The sequence below is a fragment of the Saccharomyces mikatae genome, assembly GCF_947241705.1.
Source record: "Saccharomyces mikatae IFO 1815 strain IFO1815 genome assembly, chromosome: 7".
NCBI classification, from domain to species: Eukaryota; Fungi; Ascomycota; class Saccharomycetes; order Saccharomycetales; family Saccharomycetaceae; genus Saccharomyces; species Saccharomyces mikatae.
In genome coordinates this window covers 63099-80710 of record NC_079262.1, presented here as the reverse complement: position 1 = coordinate 80710, position 17612 = coordinate 63099, and the positions used below count along the sequence as shown (strand labels likewise).

Genomic DNA, 17612 nt, shown 5'->3' with positions numbered 1-17612 from the left:
ATCATTATATTCTTGTTTGTATTTTACTTATTGGTTTGGCGATTCTGTAGGCTCAACTGAGAAGAAAAGAATGACAGCAGATCAAGACTATTTATTTCAAGGTCGATTTACTACTATTAGCTGTCTGAGTGATTCAAAGAGACGTCTATTCTTCATCTTTGTACTTTTACCAGTACAGTTTTCTTTTTTCTCTCATCAATTCGTCTATACCGAACGTAGTCGATGAAGATTAAAGTTTCTAGCGCTTAGTGTTCTTCTTCTTGACGGACGTCAAAAGGTCAAATATGATTTTCGACTTTTCGCCCAAGATGGTGAGATTTTTACTGTTGTTATCTTATGCGTCTTCCCTGTGGATAGTTTCTGCTAGTCCTTTCAGTGAACAATGTAAAATATTATATTATTGCACTTTAAGCAAGCCGCAAGATAACGCGCCGACTTCTAATGTGAAAAAGGTTCGGGAACTATAATGAACATTGAAAGAAAGAAAGATTAAGAATACGGAATATAAAGGAACAACAGTCAAAATAGAAATATGTTAAAACTCTACTCTCTTATTTCTTTGCTAGTCATATGTGTCCGAGCCGTAATCACCAACAGTAATGGGGCCTACAACTACAATAATGCAAGCGAGGAACTTAATCGGAGGCTAATGGTTCCAAACTACTTGGTTGGTTCTGGCAACATTCTGGGTGTTGAGGGCAGTAATGGGCCCTTCAAAAACTTGAGTAATAGTAGCGCAGTTCATATGGACTCTCCAGATGGAGCGCCTGATGAGAATCGGCATTATAACACAAACTCAAATATTTCTTTCTCTGGGCCATGTATGGAGGAAAATAAAACTAGTACAGTGGGTCTAGTAAAAAGTTCAATTAACACCCTTATTCAAGACGTGGTGACCTTCTTTTCCCCGATGTCTGTGCGCCATTCCTGCGGTAGGATCTACCATACTATCGGGGATGTACATTACACAATCGAGACCTGCAGCGCTGGCAAAGGTTGTGATTATACAAGGTCTTTTGAAATCACAAACGCAGCTGAGTATTTATTTTTGAGATACGTACTCCATCCATCTTCAATAAACGGTTTTTCCATTCACGATCATGATCCTACATGGCGGACCTGTGTGACATATTATCGAGACAGCTACAAAGGAATCTACTTCCTAGCATGTCCGCCAAGGTGGTGTTGAATACAAATCGGGGATGGGATGTATCGTTACTCGTGTGATGACACTGTTAATGTTTGTTGGAATGAAAATCAACTACCGTCTATCAACTAGTAATCATACTACTGGTACATTATCATATACGGTGTTAGAAGATGACATAAGTTATGAGAAGCGGTCATCGAAATAAGTGGAAGCTGAAATGCAAGGATTGATAATGTAATAGGATAATGACTGACAATATATAAAATGACAATAAAAGCATAAACAAAATTATGTAGAATTACGAGTGAGATAATAGTGGAGTTTGATGTAATTGTTGGGATTCCATTTTTTATAAGGCAATAATATTAGGTATGTAGATATACTAGAAGTTCTCCTCGGGGATTTAGGAATCCATAAAAGGGAATCTGCAATTCTACATAATTCTTTAAACATCATTATCATCGTTTTATATGTTGTTATTCATTGATCCTATTACATTATCAATCCTTGCGTTTTAGCTTCCACTAATTTAGATGACTATTTCTCATCATTTGTGTTGATAATTAGTAGTTTAGTAAGTTGTAATAATTAAGAATAGTCGTTCCTTCTTAATCTATATAAGAGAGGTATATAAAACACACGCTGATTGGTTGTATTAAACCAAAAGGTTCAGACATAAATCAGAGTGTTGATGATAAGAATTTAGTGTTAACTCATCTTCTTATATACTAAGTTCTGGACAATTAATAGATCTTTATCTTATTAGTGCAGGAAATTCTATAATTAGAATTTCCCTACTCCAAGTAAATTGGTATCACCATAAGAATGTTAGTATTAATTTACTCAACATCATTAGTATCATGTTAAAGAATGTTCGTCATCAACTACAACAATTTATATGAATAAATGTATAGTGGTAATCACTTATTCCAACAATTTGCGTCATCTTTTAACACCGTATATGATAATATACTAGTAACATAAATACTAGTTAGTAGATGATAGTTGATTTATATTACAACAACGAGTTCCATTTATTAGATTCCTATATTGTTGATAATTAGTTGTTTAGTACGTTGTAATAATTAAGAATAGTCGTTCCTTCTTAATCTATATAAGAGAGGTATATAAAACACACGCTGATTGGTTGTATTAAACCAAAAGGTTCAGACATAAATCAGAGTGTTGATGATAAGAATTTGGTGATAACTCATTTTCTTATATAATAAGTTCTGATCAATTAATAGATCTTTATCTCATTACTGCAGTAAATTCTATTATTAGAATTTTTCTACTTCAATTTATACGAAGACGTATAGTTGCAATAACTTAATCCAATTTATACGAATAGGTGTATAGTACTAATCACTTATTCCAACATATATCCTCGAGGAGAACTTCTAGTATATCTACATACCTAATATTATTGCCTTTATCAACAATGGAATCCCAACAATCATCTCAAAATTCACCCATTTCTCAGTTTCATATGTATTTCATAAGATTAGAATGAGCACAACCATAATCATGTTATCCACTTTGAGAAAGAAATTTTTATTAAAAAATAGGTTTCGTGGTCTAGTCGGTTATGGCATCTGCTTAACACGCAGAACGTCCCCAGTTCGATCCTGGGCGAAATCATTTTTTTGCAACCTTTTTTCAGATATATTTAGACATATGTGCTATGAATGAGAGAAATATAGAGTATACTCTACACAAGAACATATAAACAAAGCTACTGCTTGTAATTTACACTAGTGACGTTAGTTGTTCTTCCAGCTTCTTATCTTGTTTCCGATTATAAAATGCAGTCGCTGCACCGCCAAACAACACAAGATTGAAAACCATCCGCATTCCTGTGTACCCTACATTCCATTGGTTGCCTTTGGACCGACTGCCACAGGGGCCATAAGACAGAAAATATGCAGCTTTGATCTCTTCTAGTGGTATATGCCTCCAATCTTCTTCTGTTCTCCATCGTAAGTATTCTTTGATTTCATCTCTAACTTCGGGTCGCAAAGTGAACCATAACTTATCGATATTCGTGATTTCCGCCACCGGTGGTTGATACGTGCTTAAATGTCTTCGTATTGCTATCCGGATGATGTTTTGTCTCATCATCTTCCGCTTTTCTTTATTCTTATATTGAGATGCCCATCAATCATTTCTTTTGAGTGAGTGGGTCCTCCTCCTTTCTCTCTAGGACGCGAAATTTGAAATTACAAAACTCCTTTCGAAGAAGGATATAAGAACAAATGCCTTCGTGTACAGTAGGTAAATGCACCCTGAGAAGTGAAATATCTCTGTGTATTCAAAGTTGCAATGACATATGAACAATTATATGTATGTATTGCCTTCTGTGTTGGGTGCGTCTGCTCTTTCTAATGCTTTAGCAAAATCTAGAATTATGAACAGTTCCCTAGCTTCCCGTTTAATTCATAATTACTAACAAGTATACCAATCCGTTCTCCCGGTATCTGCATAATCACTTAAGAAAGAGTTCTACTCTACGGATAGCTTTCAGCCACTAATTCATTTGAACACTCAACCCAAGTTCGCTATTTGTGGTTTACTTATCACATTAGTCTTAGTATCGTCTGCACTGTTTAGCATTGGCTCTAAATCTTCATTTATCAAGAAACTCTTTCTTTACTCAATCTTTAGTTTAATTGGCAGTTTGTTTGCTGGTTTGACTACTGTTTTTGTGTCAAATTCCTTCGGTGTCTATGTTTGAAAGACAATCCATAAACTTGTAAATGGAATATTAATGGAAATATATACTATATTAAGAAAAATTTCTAATGATAATATAAAAAAATAACAAATAAAAACTCACTATATATATAGTTCAGTACATAAGAATATGCGAATGTGGGGGTAAATTATAGCAGATATAGTACACTTTTTCTAGTTTGTAAGTGTTTATTCTTTGCTCATAAGTTCAGGACATCTTCGTCGAAATTTATTGCTTTGTAGTACCTCGGATCCGACGAATTAGATGAACCAAAGGCATTGTACTCAAGCAAAGTAGAAAGCATTGCTCTTGTATTCGATATTACATTTTCTAATGCACATTCGCTATCCTTATGTAAAAACGTTAGTATCGTACTGTTGCAAACTTGAAATAATCGCTCCTGCAGATACTCTTCACTCAAATATCCTGATATCTCCTTTGGCGCTTCCACAAGTGGATTAGAATATGCCAATAATGCTGAGACATTACTCAATTGTCCACTGAATCTATCTCTTAAAGATTGTGGGATCTCAGCATCATATATAAATTCGTTAGATAATTCTTGACCTTTCAAAACTAAACTTTCTATTTCATCATCATCTTTAGTTGAACTTTTTTTTATCATTACCAGGTAGTTTGCGAGCTTCAACTCAAATACTAATTCTAAATTATTTTTCAATAAATCGGGAATTTCGTTGTTGATGTAACTGATACATTTACTAATTTGACCTTTGTTTATTAAATACCTTAATTCTTGTCTTATCTTTACCATGCGTTCTTCTTTCATGATTTGCCTTTCATTGTGTCTTATCACGTCTTTGTTTTCAGAGTGATGCCCATTTGCACCGGCCACATCTTTTTGTAAATCTCTTAAAAACCCCTTTGCAACATCAACTAATCCTTCGTGGATCAAATAATCATTTATCATCACATTTAAAGTGTTAGGCAACGAACCATCATCCATATTTAATGTATTTATGTCGTTAACATCCGGTCTAACTAACTTCTCGTTTATAAACCTATCATCCTCTCCCAAAAGAAACTTTAGATTTTTCCCACCCTTATCTTCCAGAGTACTTGCATCGACGACATCACATTCTTGATCAATATCCATCAAATCTTCATTAACATTTATTGGTTTGGTTTCCCCATGTCCATCTTCTTCGCTTTCATCAGAATCAAATTCGTCAATGGAAACATCCGTTTGACGTCCACGACAAATATGTTGGTATGTTAAACTCTTCCAACGGTCTTGATACCCTATAATATCGAACACAAAATCCTCGTTTAATCCAAAGTTCGTTCTAATAGAGTTTCCAGGTCGCAAGGCTACATACGGAACAAACTGTAGATCATTCAAGTCTGTAAATGCGTGACCTAAATGGATACCATTTTTTGTAAAAAATATTGAGCCATCAATAAAATTTATACCACAGCCGATAATGTCATCTCTGCCAAAAGGCTTCGCATATTCCTTGGTTTGTTCTGTAGAATTAGTTATCAAACCATCAAATCCGCAATAACCGAACACGTTCAGATCAAATCCGTACTTTTGACATTTGTTTATAGAACCATCCACATTAAGGGACATAGCTGAAACACCTCCTTCATAAATATAATCGCGCCGTTGAGTGCCTTCCATAGCAAATGAAGTAGAGGGTACTCTATTGGAACTAATGTTATTACCACCGCCTAAGCTACTGCTGGAACCGGTCACACTTGAACGAGAAGTACTTTTCTTTGCATTAGCTTCCATTAATTCGTTCTCTACTAACTTGTAGCCAATAACAATATTACTATTTTCAGCACTTTCCGTACTCGTTACACTTAGCACTTTGATTTCATAATAAAATATCGTTAATTTATTCTCTGGTAATGACTTATTTGCCCAAGTAACTGCAAAATCCACTTTCCCTGAGTTTTCGAAGCATGTCCTCAGTCTATTCCTAGCCGAAGCAGATGAAGCGTTTGACCTTTCATAAGTCATGTACGAATGATAATCGGGATTAGGCTGTAAATGAGTGATACCATCTTGAGATATTTGCAAACTATTGTTAGGTTGTGCTTGCCATCTAGAAGGTAGAAAATATCCTAATATCTTGTAAATATCAGGAATCATTGAATTTTTCTTTTTGTTATCACTACTGGACAAACCATCTGTTGTCTCATTGTCATTTTTGTCGTTACTAGATGATACTCTAGAAGAGGAAAAGGAAGATGTTGGTGATTGATCAGGAGGGTAGTATTGTAGATTGCTATTTTTATCAGTTGTGCCTAGTATATTCATTGACCCTGCTTCTATATTAACAGCTGATCTAGATCTTTGATATATCCATGGGTCCGAAACCCCTTCAGGATGCTGTTGTGCATTGGAAACCACTGCACTTGCCCCGCCTTCTTCTTGTTGTCCTTCCTCTTGATGGTCAGAGTCATCTTCCCCATTGTTATCGTCCGTGTCGGTGTCCGCCCCCCCTTCTAGGCTTTCCAGCTCAGATTCATCGTTATCGTCACCATCGTCATCTTCATCGTCATCGTCATCTTCATCTTCATCGTCATTTTCGTCATTTTCGTCATTATCAAGGCTGACATTGGAGTTCAGTGCCATTTCACGTTCGGATAAAACAGGCTCTAACAGTTCCTGAGCATTCTTTCCAATATCTGAGGAAGCTTTCAAAAACCGTACTGAATTTCTATTCTGGTCCTTAGCACCGAACCTCAGAGTGAAGTCGTTGACGTCTGGATAGAAATACTTATAAACTTGAATCAGGTAATCGTCGTTAACAGCTTCAAATGAAATCGTGCCGAGAACACCTAAATTCATCAATTTTGACCAGATTTCCTTCCTAGTTGAGACAGTTAACTTCATTCTGCTAATACCGGTAGAACTGTGATTCTCGTTAGCCTTGATCAAGTTCGTGTTCTTTAGTTTGTGAAAGAGTTTTCTATGTTGCAAATACAAAATCCATAAATCATAAGCGACAGGTTGTTGTAACAAGTAGCCTGGGAATAAACAGTTGATGAACTCGCGATCTACGTCGTCCATATATTCAGACATTTTCTCTAATTATCACTAGAATTCGCTAATTGTCCTTAACGGTTTACTTATTTCTTCTTCAGCGATAATAATATAGCTTAAATCCCCTGGCTCAGACTCTTTTCGATTGATCAATCAGTTCTCTCCCCTGAAAGGATCGCGCGTACTGTAATTTAACAAAAAAGCAAGACAATATAGTAATAATGTTATACTCTTACATGATAATATGTAAAGACAAAAACAACTAATATATAATATATACTGGTGCGTGTTTAGCAAAATAGGCATATGCTTATTACAACGTCACTGTGGTGGTTGTGGTGATAGTAGATGTAGATGTGTAGGACATATCTTCTTCTTCTCCTTCTTCTTCTTCTTCTTGCTGTTGTAATAGTTCTTGTTCCCTTTGAAACTCTTGTGCAGCAACTTTTTCACGTTCCTTTCTTTCACGCTCCTTTCTTTCACGTTCTTGGAATTGCAGATTGGCTTTTGACCTTAAAATATATAGAAATTCACCGCTTTCTTGGGTAAACGATAAGATTTTTCTTTGCACTTTTTGTCTAAAGTCTTTAACACGGGATAAGTCAGCAGAATGATGAGCCAATTTTTCCCTAGATTCCACTATCTGTTTCTTGCCCATTAAAAACTTTCTCCAGTTAACAGAAGACCTTTTTTCCTCTTCATCGAGAGTAGTATCATCATCCGCGCCCATGTGAGCATTGATAACGTCAACATAAGCCATTCTCTTGGACCATTCATTTACGATAATATCTCCCCACTCTTCAAAAACTTCGACGTTTTCTTCTCGAATTGCATTGACTCTCTTTTCAATTTCTTCGGTTATTTGGCTCAAATTTTCTTCCATGGTGTGAGTCTGTTCATCTAACGTCGAACGCGTTTCATTGAAATACTCACGGACCAACTCTCGAGTTATATATTGAGAAATCTCAGTACTGCCAGATTTATCGAAGAAAATTATCCTGCCAGTCTCACTGTCAATGCCTTCCACACAATCGATATCGTTAATAGCTAACGAAATTTTAGAGAAAAGTTTCTTGGATTCATCGTCCAAAGATTTGAACTTGAGCTTAAAATGTTTCGTCTCCTCGCCCAATTTACTATTGATGTATTTAGAAACATCCTTTTCAAATAGGCGGATTACATCTTGTGTTTTTTGTAATATAGTTTCACTCCACATATCGAAATCCTCTTGCAACAGAGCCTGTTCATTGACATTGATATCTGTGGAATCCTCAATGTTTGCGGAAGCGTTCTCTTCGTGTGTGCAGCTAGCTACAGCACTAGCTTGTTCTTGGTCAAAAGTAATCGTTTTAATCACTGTTTGTGTACTTGTAGTAGTTAATGATTCCTCGTCAGATCCCACATTCCTCACAGTTACAACTCTGTCTTCATAGGAGGGCTCGTGTGTGACGGAACGATGAATGCCATGAGTGTCCATATCCTTGAACTTCCCCATCAGTTTCTCCTCTGTATTACCAACAATAGAGTCGTATTTAGTTTTTATGCATCTTGAAATGACAGTATAATGATAATGGGCTATGTTTTTATATTTTGAAATCATTTCCCCCAATTGAGAGCGAAATTCGACATTGAATACTTTATTGATGCTGGGTTTCACAAAAGCATTGTACTTGGCCAATAAAAATCCCCTAACCTTAGCTACTGAGAACCGCACCAATTGAAAATATTTTCCGCAGTTCCATTTCTTGCATTGTGAATGGACGATTCTAAAGGCAGGCTGTACAGCCACTTTATTGACTTTTATTGCGACGTCATCGATTACAGGCCTAACAGCCGTGTCATAGTTATGTGCCACCACATTGAATCCAGGACTGATCATATTTCTGTACAGTTCAGAATTTCCTGAGAGATGTGTGTTCCAAACCCTAGGATTGCTGTAATAACAAACCGCTTGTGTGCGTTTGCATGATATATTCCCACCATTGGATTGACAATAGTACTGTAGTGACGATACAAGAACGATCAGAGTTGTAATAAACTTAATAAACTTCCCCATTTCGTTACACCACTTTCTCGTTTGAATATAGTTCCTGTACACCCAATATATAACAAAATATTCTGAAAATGGTGAGTGAAACAGAATGATAACTGTGCTTCCTTTAAGGCTGTTCTTGAATTTGATCCTTCCTTTGCTACAATTGTCCCCTTGAACGGCAAAATACGTCTTATTTCCGAAACCTTATTAAAAAGGGTTTTTTCAAAATTTTGATAGGTCCATGAAAATGTAATACTGTAATATTTTGGGGGTTTTCAGGGTTTAGTTAGGGTGTATTTTCCAGTCCTATATCCCTTAAATAAGCCTCTCGAAGATAATAACAGGCAATCTATCAAGAATTCGTTCATAGGTGATGAGTCGTTTTTGATACCGTTTGTGTTAAGGCATCATAGCGAATATAATATAAAGAGAATTTTGTTTTGTTTTGTGCGTTGTGTTGTGTTGTGTTGTGTTGTGTTGTGCTTTATTCTGTTCTTCTAATTGAATCGTGCGAACAAGTGAAACGGTTGCTTTACCCAGCGGGAAAAGGTCAACCTGATATTTGGTGTAAGATAAAGTTACGGCGTTTTGGTCATTGTTGTTCAGTTATCATTCCTTTTGCACCATTATTTGTACTGCTCTTTGCTTTTGATAAAGCTGAAATAAGACAAATATGTCACTATGGCCCTTTGGAGAGACGTTAAATAATTCGGGAATAGATTCGATACTTGACGAGTATTATCTAATTTTTCGTAGTTTGAAGGAAAATGAGTCATCCTCGAGTGATAATGAGAAGGATAGGCCTTCCATGGAGCCGAATTCTAAGCTTCATAACGGATCTCGAGATAGAAGCGATCTTAACCAGTCATTTATTGATAGGATCTTGTTAGAAGCAGCGCTGCTGGATGAACTGAATGAAGGAACCAATGATAGACTCGTCGACTTCATTTGCTTGGGATATTTCTATGACGACCGTACCCAACGGATCAGCCACATGGATTATCTAGTGGATATGCTCATGATTTACCTGAAGGACATAGACCGCAATAGTTATAGGATTCCATTTCTTTTGGAGAATTCCTTTCATCAAACAGGGGACTATAATGATCAGGATGATGAAGATCCACTGTTATATGTTAACATCATCTCTAGTATTTTTTGCTCGAAAAGTTCACACATATTGAAGTCTCTCGTGCAGAATGTACCATTTTTGTCTTCTCTGTTAGAAATTTTTCAATTCAAGAATATCAGGACAGAAAATTGTCCTATCTTGGCCATTTTTCTTAAGATTAATGAAACGCTTCTGTTTGAACAAACATCTAGTTATTTGGAATTTTTCAAATCGCAACGGGACATTGTGAACAAGTTCCTTAACAATATCGAGGTTTCACCTTTAATTGAATTTCTCATCAAAGTCGTGTTGACAGATCGATCTGAATCGCCTACGGGAATTATTGATTTCTTTTATGATCAGGATCTAATACCCAATTGTTTGAATCTCTTGGACAATAGCACATACTCGCCTGGTATACAGAATAGTAGTGGAGAACTTTTGAAAGCTTTGATTGGAATTTCCACCAATTTCAAACTTGATAACCTATGGATTGGGCCAAACCGACTGATAAGACAGCTTGCTTCCCCACAATATGTCGACCAACTTATCGATATTGTCTTGCTCCAAAGAGGTCATGCAATGGGCGTTGCCGTGTCCATTATAATTGAGTTGATCAGAAAGAACAATTCCGACTACGATGAAATAGATTTGTTGAGTACTACTATAGCAAACAATCCGCCTTCACAGAGAGACCCAATTTATTTGGGCCATTTGTTACATAAGCTCGCAACTCACATGGAAGATTTTTATGCCCTGTTGATTATGCTTGAAAATGATGGTGATGATGGCAACGATAACATTGGTGCAAATGGTTTTGCATCTGCTAACCATCAGCTTTTAGAAAACCAATTGCATGAGTCTTTTAGGCCATTAGGATTTGAGAGAGTTAAGATTACAGAGTTGGTATCTGAAATGTTACACTGTTCAAACATGGGATTGATGAACTCAAGAAGAGCTGAAAGAATAGCACGTATCAGAGATAGGTGCAGAGACACTCTTGATTACAAACTACTGGAAGAAGCCATGACAAATTTGCATATAAATAAGAACATTGCTTCTTCCAATTCATTAGATGATAAATGTAATAATAACGCTAGTAACGACAGTAATGATAATCAAACCAAAAAACAAATTTCCAAGAAAAATCTTGATGATAATGAGTTGTATTTTGCTTTTGATACATCCGGTGAGAGTATCAACGATGATGATATGAGTTTTGAAATTCCTTATGTCAGCGAAGCACAGAATGTGAAATTACGTAAAAATCCAACGATTGGAGACTTATTCAAAATTAAACTTCATGATCTTGGGTTTCTGCCCAAGTTTTTGCAACTATTCTTAAGATATCCCTGGAATAATTTCTGGCATAACATTGTGTTCGATATTATTCAACAGATATTCAATGGCCGAATGGATTTCTCTTATAATTCTTTTTTGATCTATTCCTTGTTTGATTTTAAAAAATCTAGAGAATTTGTCCCAGAGAATTTATCATGTAGCGATCAAAAGTTATCCATTACAGATTTTCATATTATCTCAGATTTCATTTTACAAGGTCACAAGGATTCATTTGAATTCTACGAAAGAGAGAAAACAAATCTGGGCTATATGGGTCAACTAGTATTGATTGCAGAAGAAATTGCAAAGTATTCCAAAATCTATAAGACGGATTTAATTTCTCCAGATATATACACATTTTTACAAGACGAAATTTGGATATCATATTCAAGTGACATCTTGAATGAAACAAGAACAATGTGCTCAATAATTCTAGGAGGAGGACAGTTTAGTGAAGGAATTAATGGAAGCACTGAAGAAGAGTTTTCGCAAGAGGCCAGTATTAGCAGAACTACCCTTGAATCTAGTAAAATGAATGAGAATGAAATTGCTCACGAAGAAGATATCAAGTTACAGGATAAAGTCTCTCAACTTATAGACGAATTGGGTCAATTGACCGAGTTAGATATTCACGATAAGATTAAAGATGTTATTGTTGATCATTTCTCCAACTTGATTGATTAGATTGAGCTATTAATTAAATTAATTTTATATCTATACTTTTTCAATATTTTGGTTCTGATTTCCATACTTTTTATTTTTTGTGACAAACGCAATACTGACATGTTTTTCCAAAATACTCTCAAGACATCAAAATATTAAAATTACGTTTCGCAATTAGAGAATGATCGTCAGTGAATCATCCTAACAATCGGCTAACGTTTATTCACTAAAGTTAGAGCTATCTAGAGTGAATAATATTATATAACCAAATTTAGAACAAATCCACTCATAACAACAATATAATAATGGGAATTACTGCGCTAACATGTAATCTTTTAAATATATTACAGGCATACTCGAAAAAGTGTCTTGAACACTTTTTTAAATTAAAAAATGACGCATTGGATTCATCGACAGCGTTAAAGAGCAAGAGCAATGATTCACACATAGTCGAGAAGACCGATAAAGTTGAGAACTGCAATTTCGCGAGAATTAAACAATGGTTTTTACTGATGGCCACAAAGTATAATACATTAATGGAAAACAAGTTTTCAATGTTTTTCGTTGTCGCTTGCTTCTTCATTTGTGCTATCCAGTTCCTTTTCTTTATAATTTATTGGACTGAGATAGTACCTCGAAAAACGCTGAGCGCAATTGACAATCTAAATTATGATTACTTAACAACCCATCTAAAAGAGCAGTGTATCCCGTATGAGAAAATTCTTGACCAATGTGTCTCGTAGGCGATCTTTTTTGCTCTCTTATATTCGTAGTATTTTTATGTTCCTTTTATAAATAATAAAAAAGGCGTATTCTTTCCTAGTTCAGATAAAATGAAAAAAATGAAGGAAGAAAATTTAAGGCCAAAGCAAAGCCAAAGGACACAATCAACCAAGAATGGATCAACAGGAGCCCTCAGAATGGGCTAAACATTTAGTGGACATCAAATATATCGAGAAATATAATATTCAGAACTCAAACACATTGCCTTCACCTCCAGGATTCGAGAACAATGCCTCTAAAGGAAATGTAACAAAGAAACAACAAGGTGCTACTTCCCAAGCTACCACTTTGGCCCAAAAGAACCAAATAACAACATTACAAGTGCAGAAGGCGTGGCAGATTGCGCTACAACCAGCAAAATCTATTCCAATGAATATATTTATGTCGTATATGTCTGGTACATCTTTGCAAATCATTCCCATAATGACTGCCCTAATGTTACTCTCCGGACCCATTAAGGCTATTCTATCGACAAGAAGTGCATTCAAACCAGTTTTAGGAAATAAAGAAACACAAAGCCAGGTGCAGACTGCTATGTTCATGTATATTGCTTTTCAAGGTGTGTTAATGTACATTGGGTACAGAAAACTGAATTCTATGGGCCTCATTCCTAATGCTAAGGGTGACTGGCTACCTTGGGAACGAATCGTTTATTACAATAATGGATTTCAATGGTTTTCCGATTGAGATCGTACATATATATATATATATATATATACACAAAAAATCTTCACTTTTGTATAAGATTATTTTTTTTCATTTTTATCGTTCTCCTTTTTGAATTTGGACTCATATAGTTGCTGAACATTATATTTCCGATATTTAGTCTTATAATCTCCATTCACCACACACATGCCGATATTGCTCTTGAAACATTCCACGAGAATCAGTTTATCATAGTTCTTCAAGTCCACAGTATGGTTGAATTCGGAGTCTTCTTTATTAACTAGCTTGACAATCTCATTGATAATATCCATTCTTTCAATTGTATTGAAATTTCTCCTTGTCACTTCTACGGCAAACTTGTAATCTTTTTTAACTTTTAATGGGTCATGAAAGTGTGGCCCAATAACCAAATTGGCCAATTTGATAAGTTGTTCCATTTTTGCGTTACAAGAATACGTAATTGGGGTCAATTTTTGAACATATCTAGTACGTTTAACCATATTTTTGGGATCAGCTAAATCTTCCATGATACTTAGTACAAATTCTTCAGGAACAATTGGCCTTCTTGTTTTACAAAATGTCACACATTCACAGTTCAAATCTATGAATGTTATGGGGTCCTTTTTCTTTGTTTCTCCTGTAGATGAATGTTTGCTGAACTCTTCGCCCTTGATTTCTTGTAGTTCCTTTTTAATTTGGTCTTCAATTGATAGTTCTTCTTCCTTTTTGTCGTTTTCATTCTCATCTTCTTCATCCTTGATGTCCCCATAAAGTTCTAAAAACTTTTCTTCAAATAGAAGCTGCAACTCTTGAGCAGCCTGACGTTCATGTCTTCTAGAGCATGTGGCATATACTCCAGATGTACCAGGATCTAAGAATCCAGAAGATACTTTGAACTATTGCTTTGATAGTTAGTATGTAAAGGCCTATGACTCATGTATTAACAGACATACTTTCTTCCTCTTTTGAGAATTTGCATTCCCACTATTGCAGTTACGTTTCTCACTCATGCCTGTGTGGCTTCTTTATGATGATTTTATGGTATATTTCTAACGAAAGATTAACTTTTTGTGATGCCCATTTCAATAGATGCAAGGAAAAAAAGCATTCATTCAAATGAAAAAAAAAAGTTAAGACTGTCCGAAGTTTTTCTATGTACGTATAAATGATAACACTGATATATACGAGTCTCTAACGTCTGTTGAAGAATTTGGCTATTCTACTTGTATTAGAGTCAATAGCACTTGCTGAATCATTGTTAAATATGCTACTGCTATCCATAACGCTATTATTATCATCGTTAGTTCCCTCTATGGGTGATACGAAGTGCTTGATTTTGCTTAACAATAAAGCAGCATCTTCTTTTCTGATTCTTGAGTATTTTCTTAACCTTATTTCCGGTTCATTATAGTCTCTTCCCTGTGTCTTCAGTAGCTCTATACACTGCTTCAATTCCATAAATGTAGCTTCTAGCGATTTAATGTTATTCTCAAATAACGTTGGAGCGTCAACGCCGTTGGAATTTGGAAAAGTGGGCGTTGAAGGCGTCATTGGCGACTGATAACCATTACTATCTATAGTACCTGGAGTAGAGGGGAATATCCTAGGAATAATGCTTTCTAAATAATTAATATCAATCTCAAAATTTACTATGCTCTCATGTGTAATAACACTTGGTGTATCATGCAATAATATATCCATGAATTGCCTTGTTAAGGAGTCAAATTCCCGGAAAATCAATAGCGTTTGAACACTGTATGGTAAATTTTGTAATGTGCTAGCAAACATCATTTCTAAAAACTGTGCCAGATCAATGATGGAAATATCTGGATCTTGCCTAACCTTCCTTATCTGCCAGTCGATCTCAATAGTTTCGAGAATATCAGATATCTTAGAATCGATCAATTCAATTAATTTCGTTTCTGCTAGTTTTCTGCTTTCTGCAAGATATTTTACCGAAGATAGCCGTATTTCCATATCCGGATTCTGCAAAATATTCTCTCTTGTCATGAAATTGCTGAATTCCTTTGCTGCTATGATGAAATAATCTAAATTGATTAAAATTTGTGCAATTTCTTCTCTTGAAGTACTTTCAAGTTTAGAACGAATTTTTTTGTTCACAATGTCATTGAATACATCATCCATTGTTTTCACCAAGATATTGTTCAAAGTGTGCAATTCATGACGATAGAATACGGATAGAAATGCGGCTATTTTAGAATATGTCTTCTTAGCTAGTGTACATGTCATTGGATATAATGGAGAAAAAGGTAAAGTCACAGAAAACAGTTCTCCGCTTGTCGATTCTGGCACGTGAAGGTGTTCATCCTCTTTCATCCAACAAATCTTTAGAACTTTCTCATATAAAGTCTTGTCATTGATTGATAAAGGCATGAAATCATCATCATTTAACAAAATTTTAAATTCATCGTCGAATGCTCTCAATGATACAGAACAGAATTTCTCAAAAATCGAAACCAGAATTTTGTAGAGAGGTTCGATGTTCAATTTAAAGTTTTCTAAAATAGCAACATAAATACAGAGAAAATCTTTCAATTTGATCATATCTTCCTCTGTTGTTAGCTTTTCGTCGATAAAATACTTTAAGTATGATGTCAATCTTGTCATAAGTCCATCCCAGAATTCATTTGTGGAGTTATAGTTATTATCAACAAGAATGAATTCGGTGGCTTTATTCAAGTTGATATCATACAATAAGAACCCGAGAATTTTCAAAAAATAATCCTGTAAAAAGGATAAACTTAGATTTTGTGTAAAAGGATCATCTGCAGAGATTTCATGTGAAGCAGGACCAGAGGTAGTACCAGTCCCGCGTAATAATGAGTCCATTTGATATGCGCCCGTTTTATTCTTTTTCCATATCAACGGATATATCAATTTTGTCTTTCTTAGTTCATATTCTTTATTGAACTCACTCGAAAGAGTACCGAATTCGTTTAAGCTTTGAAAAATCATTATAGAATCGTGAAAGTCATCTAATTGGAAAAATTCACCCAAGTTTACCTTGGCTAGAGAAGATTCCTCCCTCATAGAAATTTCTACCGGCGAATTAAATTTGAAATTAGTCAATTTCATTCTAGATCTTGTTTCAAGCCATTGCGGAAGTAACTCATTCTCATAAATTTCCACAAATTCTTGCCCCACCTTAATCAAATTCTTACCTAAATTCAGATTCAAAGAATTCCTTATCAAATTTATACACTCATCTTTCGTGACCTTCTGTAAAAATGGTATGGAGTTGTAAATTTCAATTAAGAATTGAAAATTGTAATTTTTAAATTCTTGTAGATATAATTTCTCTAAGCTATCCAAGTTTTGTAGCACTTTGAAGAATTTTCTTTCAGTAATCAATTCTTGACACTTGCTAGATAATTCCAAAATTCTAACAACCTTGGTGATCAAAATTGTGGCTTCAGAAATTTTTAGCGAGATTTTTTTGTTATTAACATACATTTGCTTTTTGGTAATTAATTCATTGGCTGACTCGCGCAACTTCATTTGAAATTTTGAAATTTCGCTGGATAGAGTATCTTGTACCATACCTTGAATATTCGCAATCTCATCTATAGATGTTTCCAACTTATCATTCATTTGAGAGTCTTGTAATAACTGCAACTCTAGCCCTTGAAAATTATCTTCAATCGAATTCTCCAATTCATCAATCACGGGATCCAGTTGGTTCCTATCAAGCGTGCTTCTTAAAAAAGGCACCCATTTATCGAAGGATAAATGATCTAGGTCAAATACATCGTTCTGGCCCAGCTTAGGATCGTGTTTCCCTGTATCGGTACTCCCATTGTTGGAAACAGTCCTTTCTGTCCATGATGTATTGTTTCCGGATGCAGTAGCCAGCAGGACTTCTTGAAACTCTTTTGAAAGCAATGTTTGGCCTTCCTGATCCATAATTAACAGCCAATTCGTTACAGACTCCTCAGCGGTACTCCTTCTCCACTATTTCAATGCCTGTTAAGGTATTCATTATCCTTTTTATTGATACTCTTTTTTCAGGAATATTGCGGAAGAGTAAAAGCGAACAAAAAAAAAATCGTATCTTAATTAAGCATTCTTGTACAAAAGTCGTATATAAGTGAT

The 17612-nt window shown here is 35.3% G+C and overlaps 8 protein-coding genes and 1 non-coding gene across 9 annotated transcripts; 4 read left to right on the top strand and 5 right to left on the bottom strand.

The window, feature by feature from the left end:
• The first annotated feature begins 2717 nt into the window (after positions 1 to 2717).
• On the top strand, positions 2718 to 2791 carry Smki_7.trna1V. Its single transcript has one exon. It is a non-coding gene; the product is annotated as a tRNA-Val (tRNA).
• A 108-nt stretch (positions 2792 to 2899) lies between these two features.
• MTC3 (Mtc3p) lies at positions 2900 to 3271 on the bottom strand (the record flags this gene model as incomplete). Its single annotated transcript, XM_056222500.1, has 1 exon — positions 2900 to 3271. The coding sequence occupies one exon, from the start codon at positions 3269 to 3271 to the stop codon at positions 2900 to 2902; it is 372 nt and encodes a 123-aa protein (XP_056082184.1).
• Positions 3272 to 4083: 812 nt separating this feature from the next.
• On the bottom strand, positions 4084 to 6939 carry VID30 (glucose-induced degradation complex subunit VID30; the record flags this gene model as incomplete). The annotated part of the gene is made up of 1 exon (XM_056222499.1): positions 4084 to 6939. The coding sequence occupies one exon, from the start codon at positions 6937 to 6939 to the stop codon at positions 4084 to 4086; it is 2856 nt and encodes a 951-aa protein (XP_056082183.1).
• A 274-nt stretch (positions 6940 to 7213) lies between these two features.
• Positions 7214 to 8956, bottom strand: SHE10 (She10p; the record flags this gene model as incomplete). The annotated part of the gene is made up of 1 exon (XM_056222497.1): positions 7214 to 8956. The coding sequence occupies one exon, from the start codon at positions 8954 to 8956 to the stop codon at positions 7214 to 7216; it is 1743 nt and encodes a 580-aa protein (XP_056082182.1).
• Positions 8957 to 9608: 652 nt separating this feature from the next.
• SAP4 (Sap4p) lies at positions 9609 to 12071 on the top strand (the record flags this gene model as incomplete). The annotated part of the gene is made up of 1 exon (XM_056222496.1): positions 9609 to 12071. The coding sequence occupies one exon, from the start codon at positions 9609 to 9611 to the stop codon at positions 12069 to 12071; it is 2463 nt and encodes an 820-aa protein (XP_056082181.1).
• Positions 12072 to 12355: 284 nt separating this feature from the next.
• On the top strand, positions 12356 to 12793 carry SMKI07G0320 (uncharacterized protein; the record flags this gene model as incomplete). Its single annotated transcript, XM_056222495.1, has 1 exon — positions 12356 to 12793. One exon carries the CDS (start codon positions 12356 to 12358, stop codon positions 12791 to 12793), a length of 438 nt encoding a protein of 145 aa, XP_056082180.1.
• A 154-nt stretch (positions 12794 to 12947) lies between these two features.
• EMC4 (chaperone EMC4) lies at positions 12948 to 13520 on the top strand (the record flags this gene model as incomplete). The annotated part of the gene is made up of 1 exon (XM_056222494.1): positions 12948 to 13520. The coding sequence occupies one exon, from the start codon at positions 12948 to 12950 to the stop codon at positions 13518 to 13520; it is 573 nt and encodes a 190-aa protein (XP_056082179.1).
• Positions 13521 to 13579: 59 nt separating this feature from the next.
• TAN1 (putative tRNA acetyltransferase) lies at positions 13580 to 14509 on the bottom strand (the record flags this gene model as incomplete). Its single annotated transcript, XM_056222493.1, has 2 exons — positions 13580 to 14395; positions 14453 to 14509. 2 exons carry the CDS (start codon positions 14507 to 14509, stop codon positions 13580 to 13582), a joined length of 873 nt encoding a protein of 290 aa, XP_056082178.1.
• Positions 14510 to 14690: 181 nt separating this feature from the next.
• On the bottom strand, positions 14691 to 17423 carry SEC15 (Rab GTPase-binding exocyst subunit SEC15; the record flags this gene model as incomplete). The annotated part of the gene is made up of 1 exon (XM_056222492.1): positions 14691 to 17423. One exon carries the CDS (start codon positions 17421 to 17423, stop codon positions 14691 to 14693), a length of 2733 nt encoding a protein of 910 aa, XP_056082177.1.
• Between the last annotated feature and the right edge of the window lie 189 nt (positions 17424 to 17612).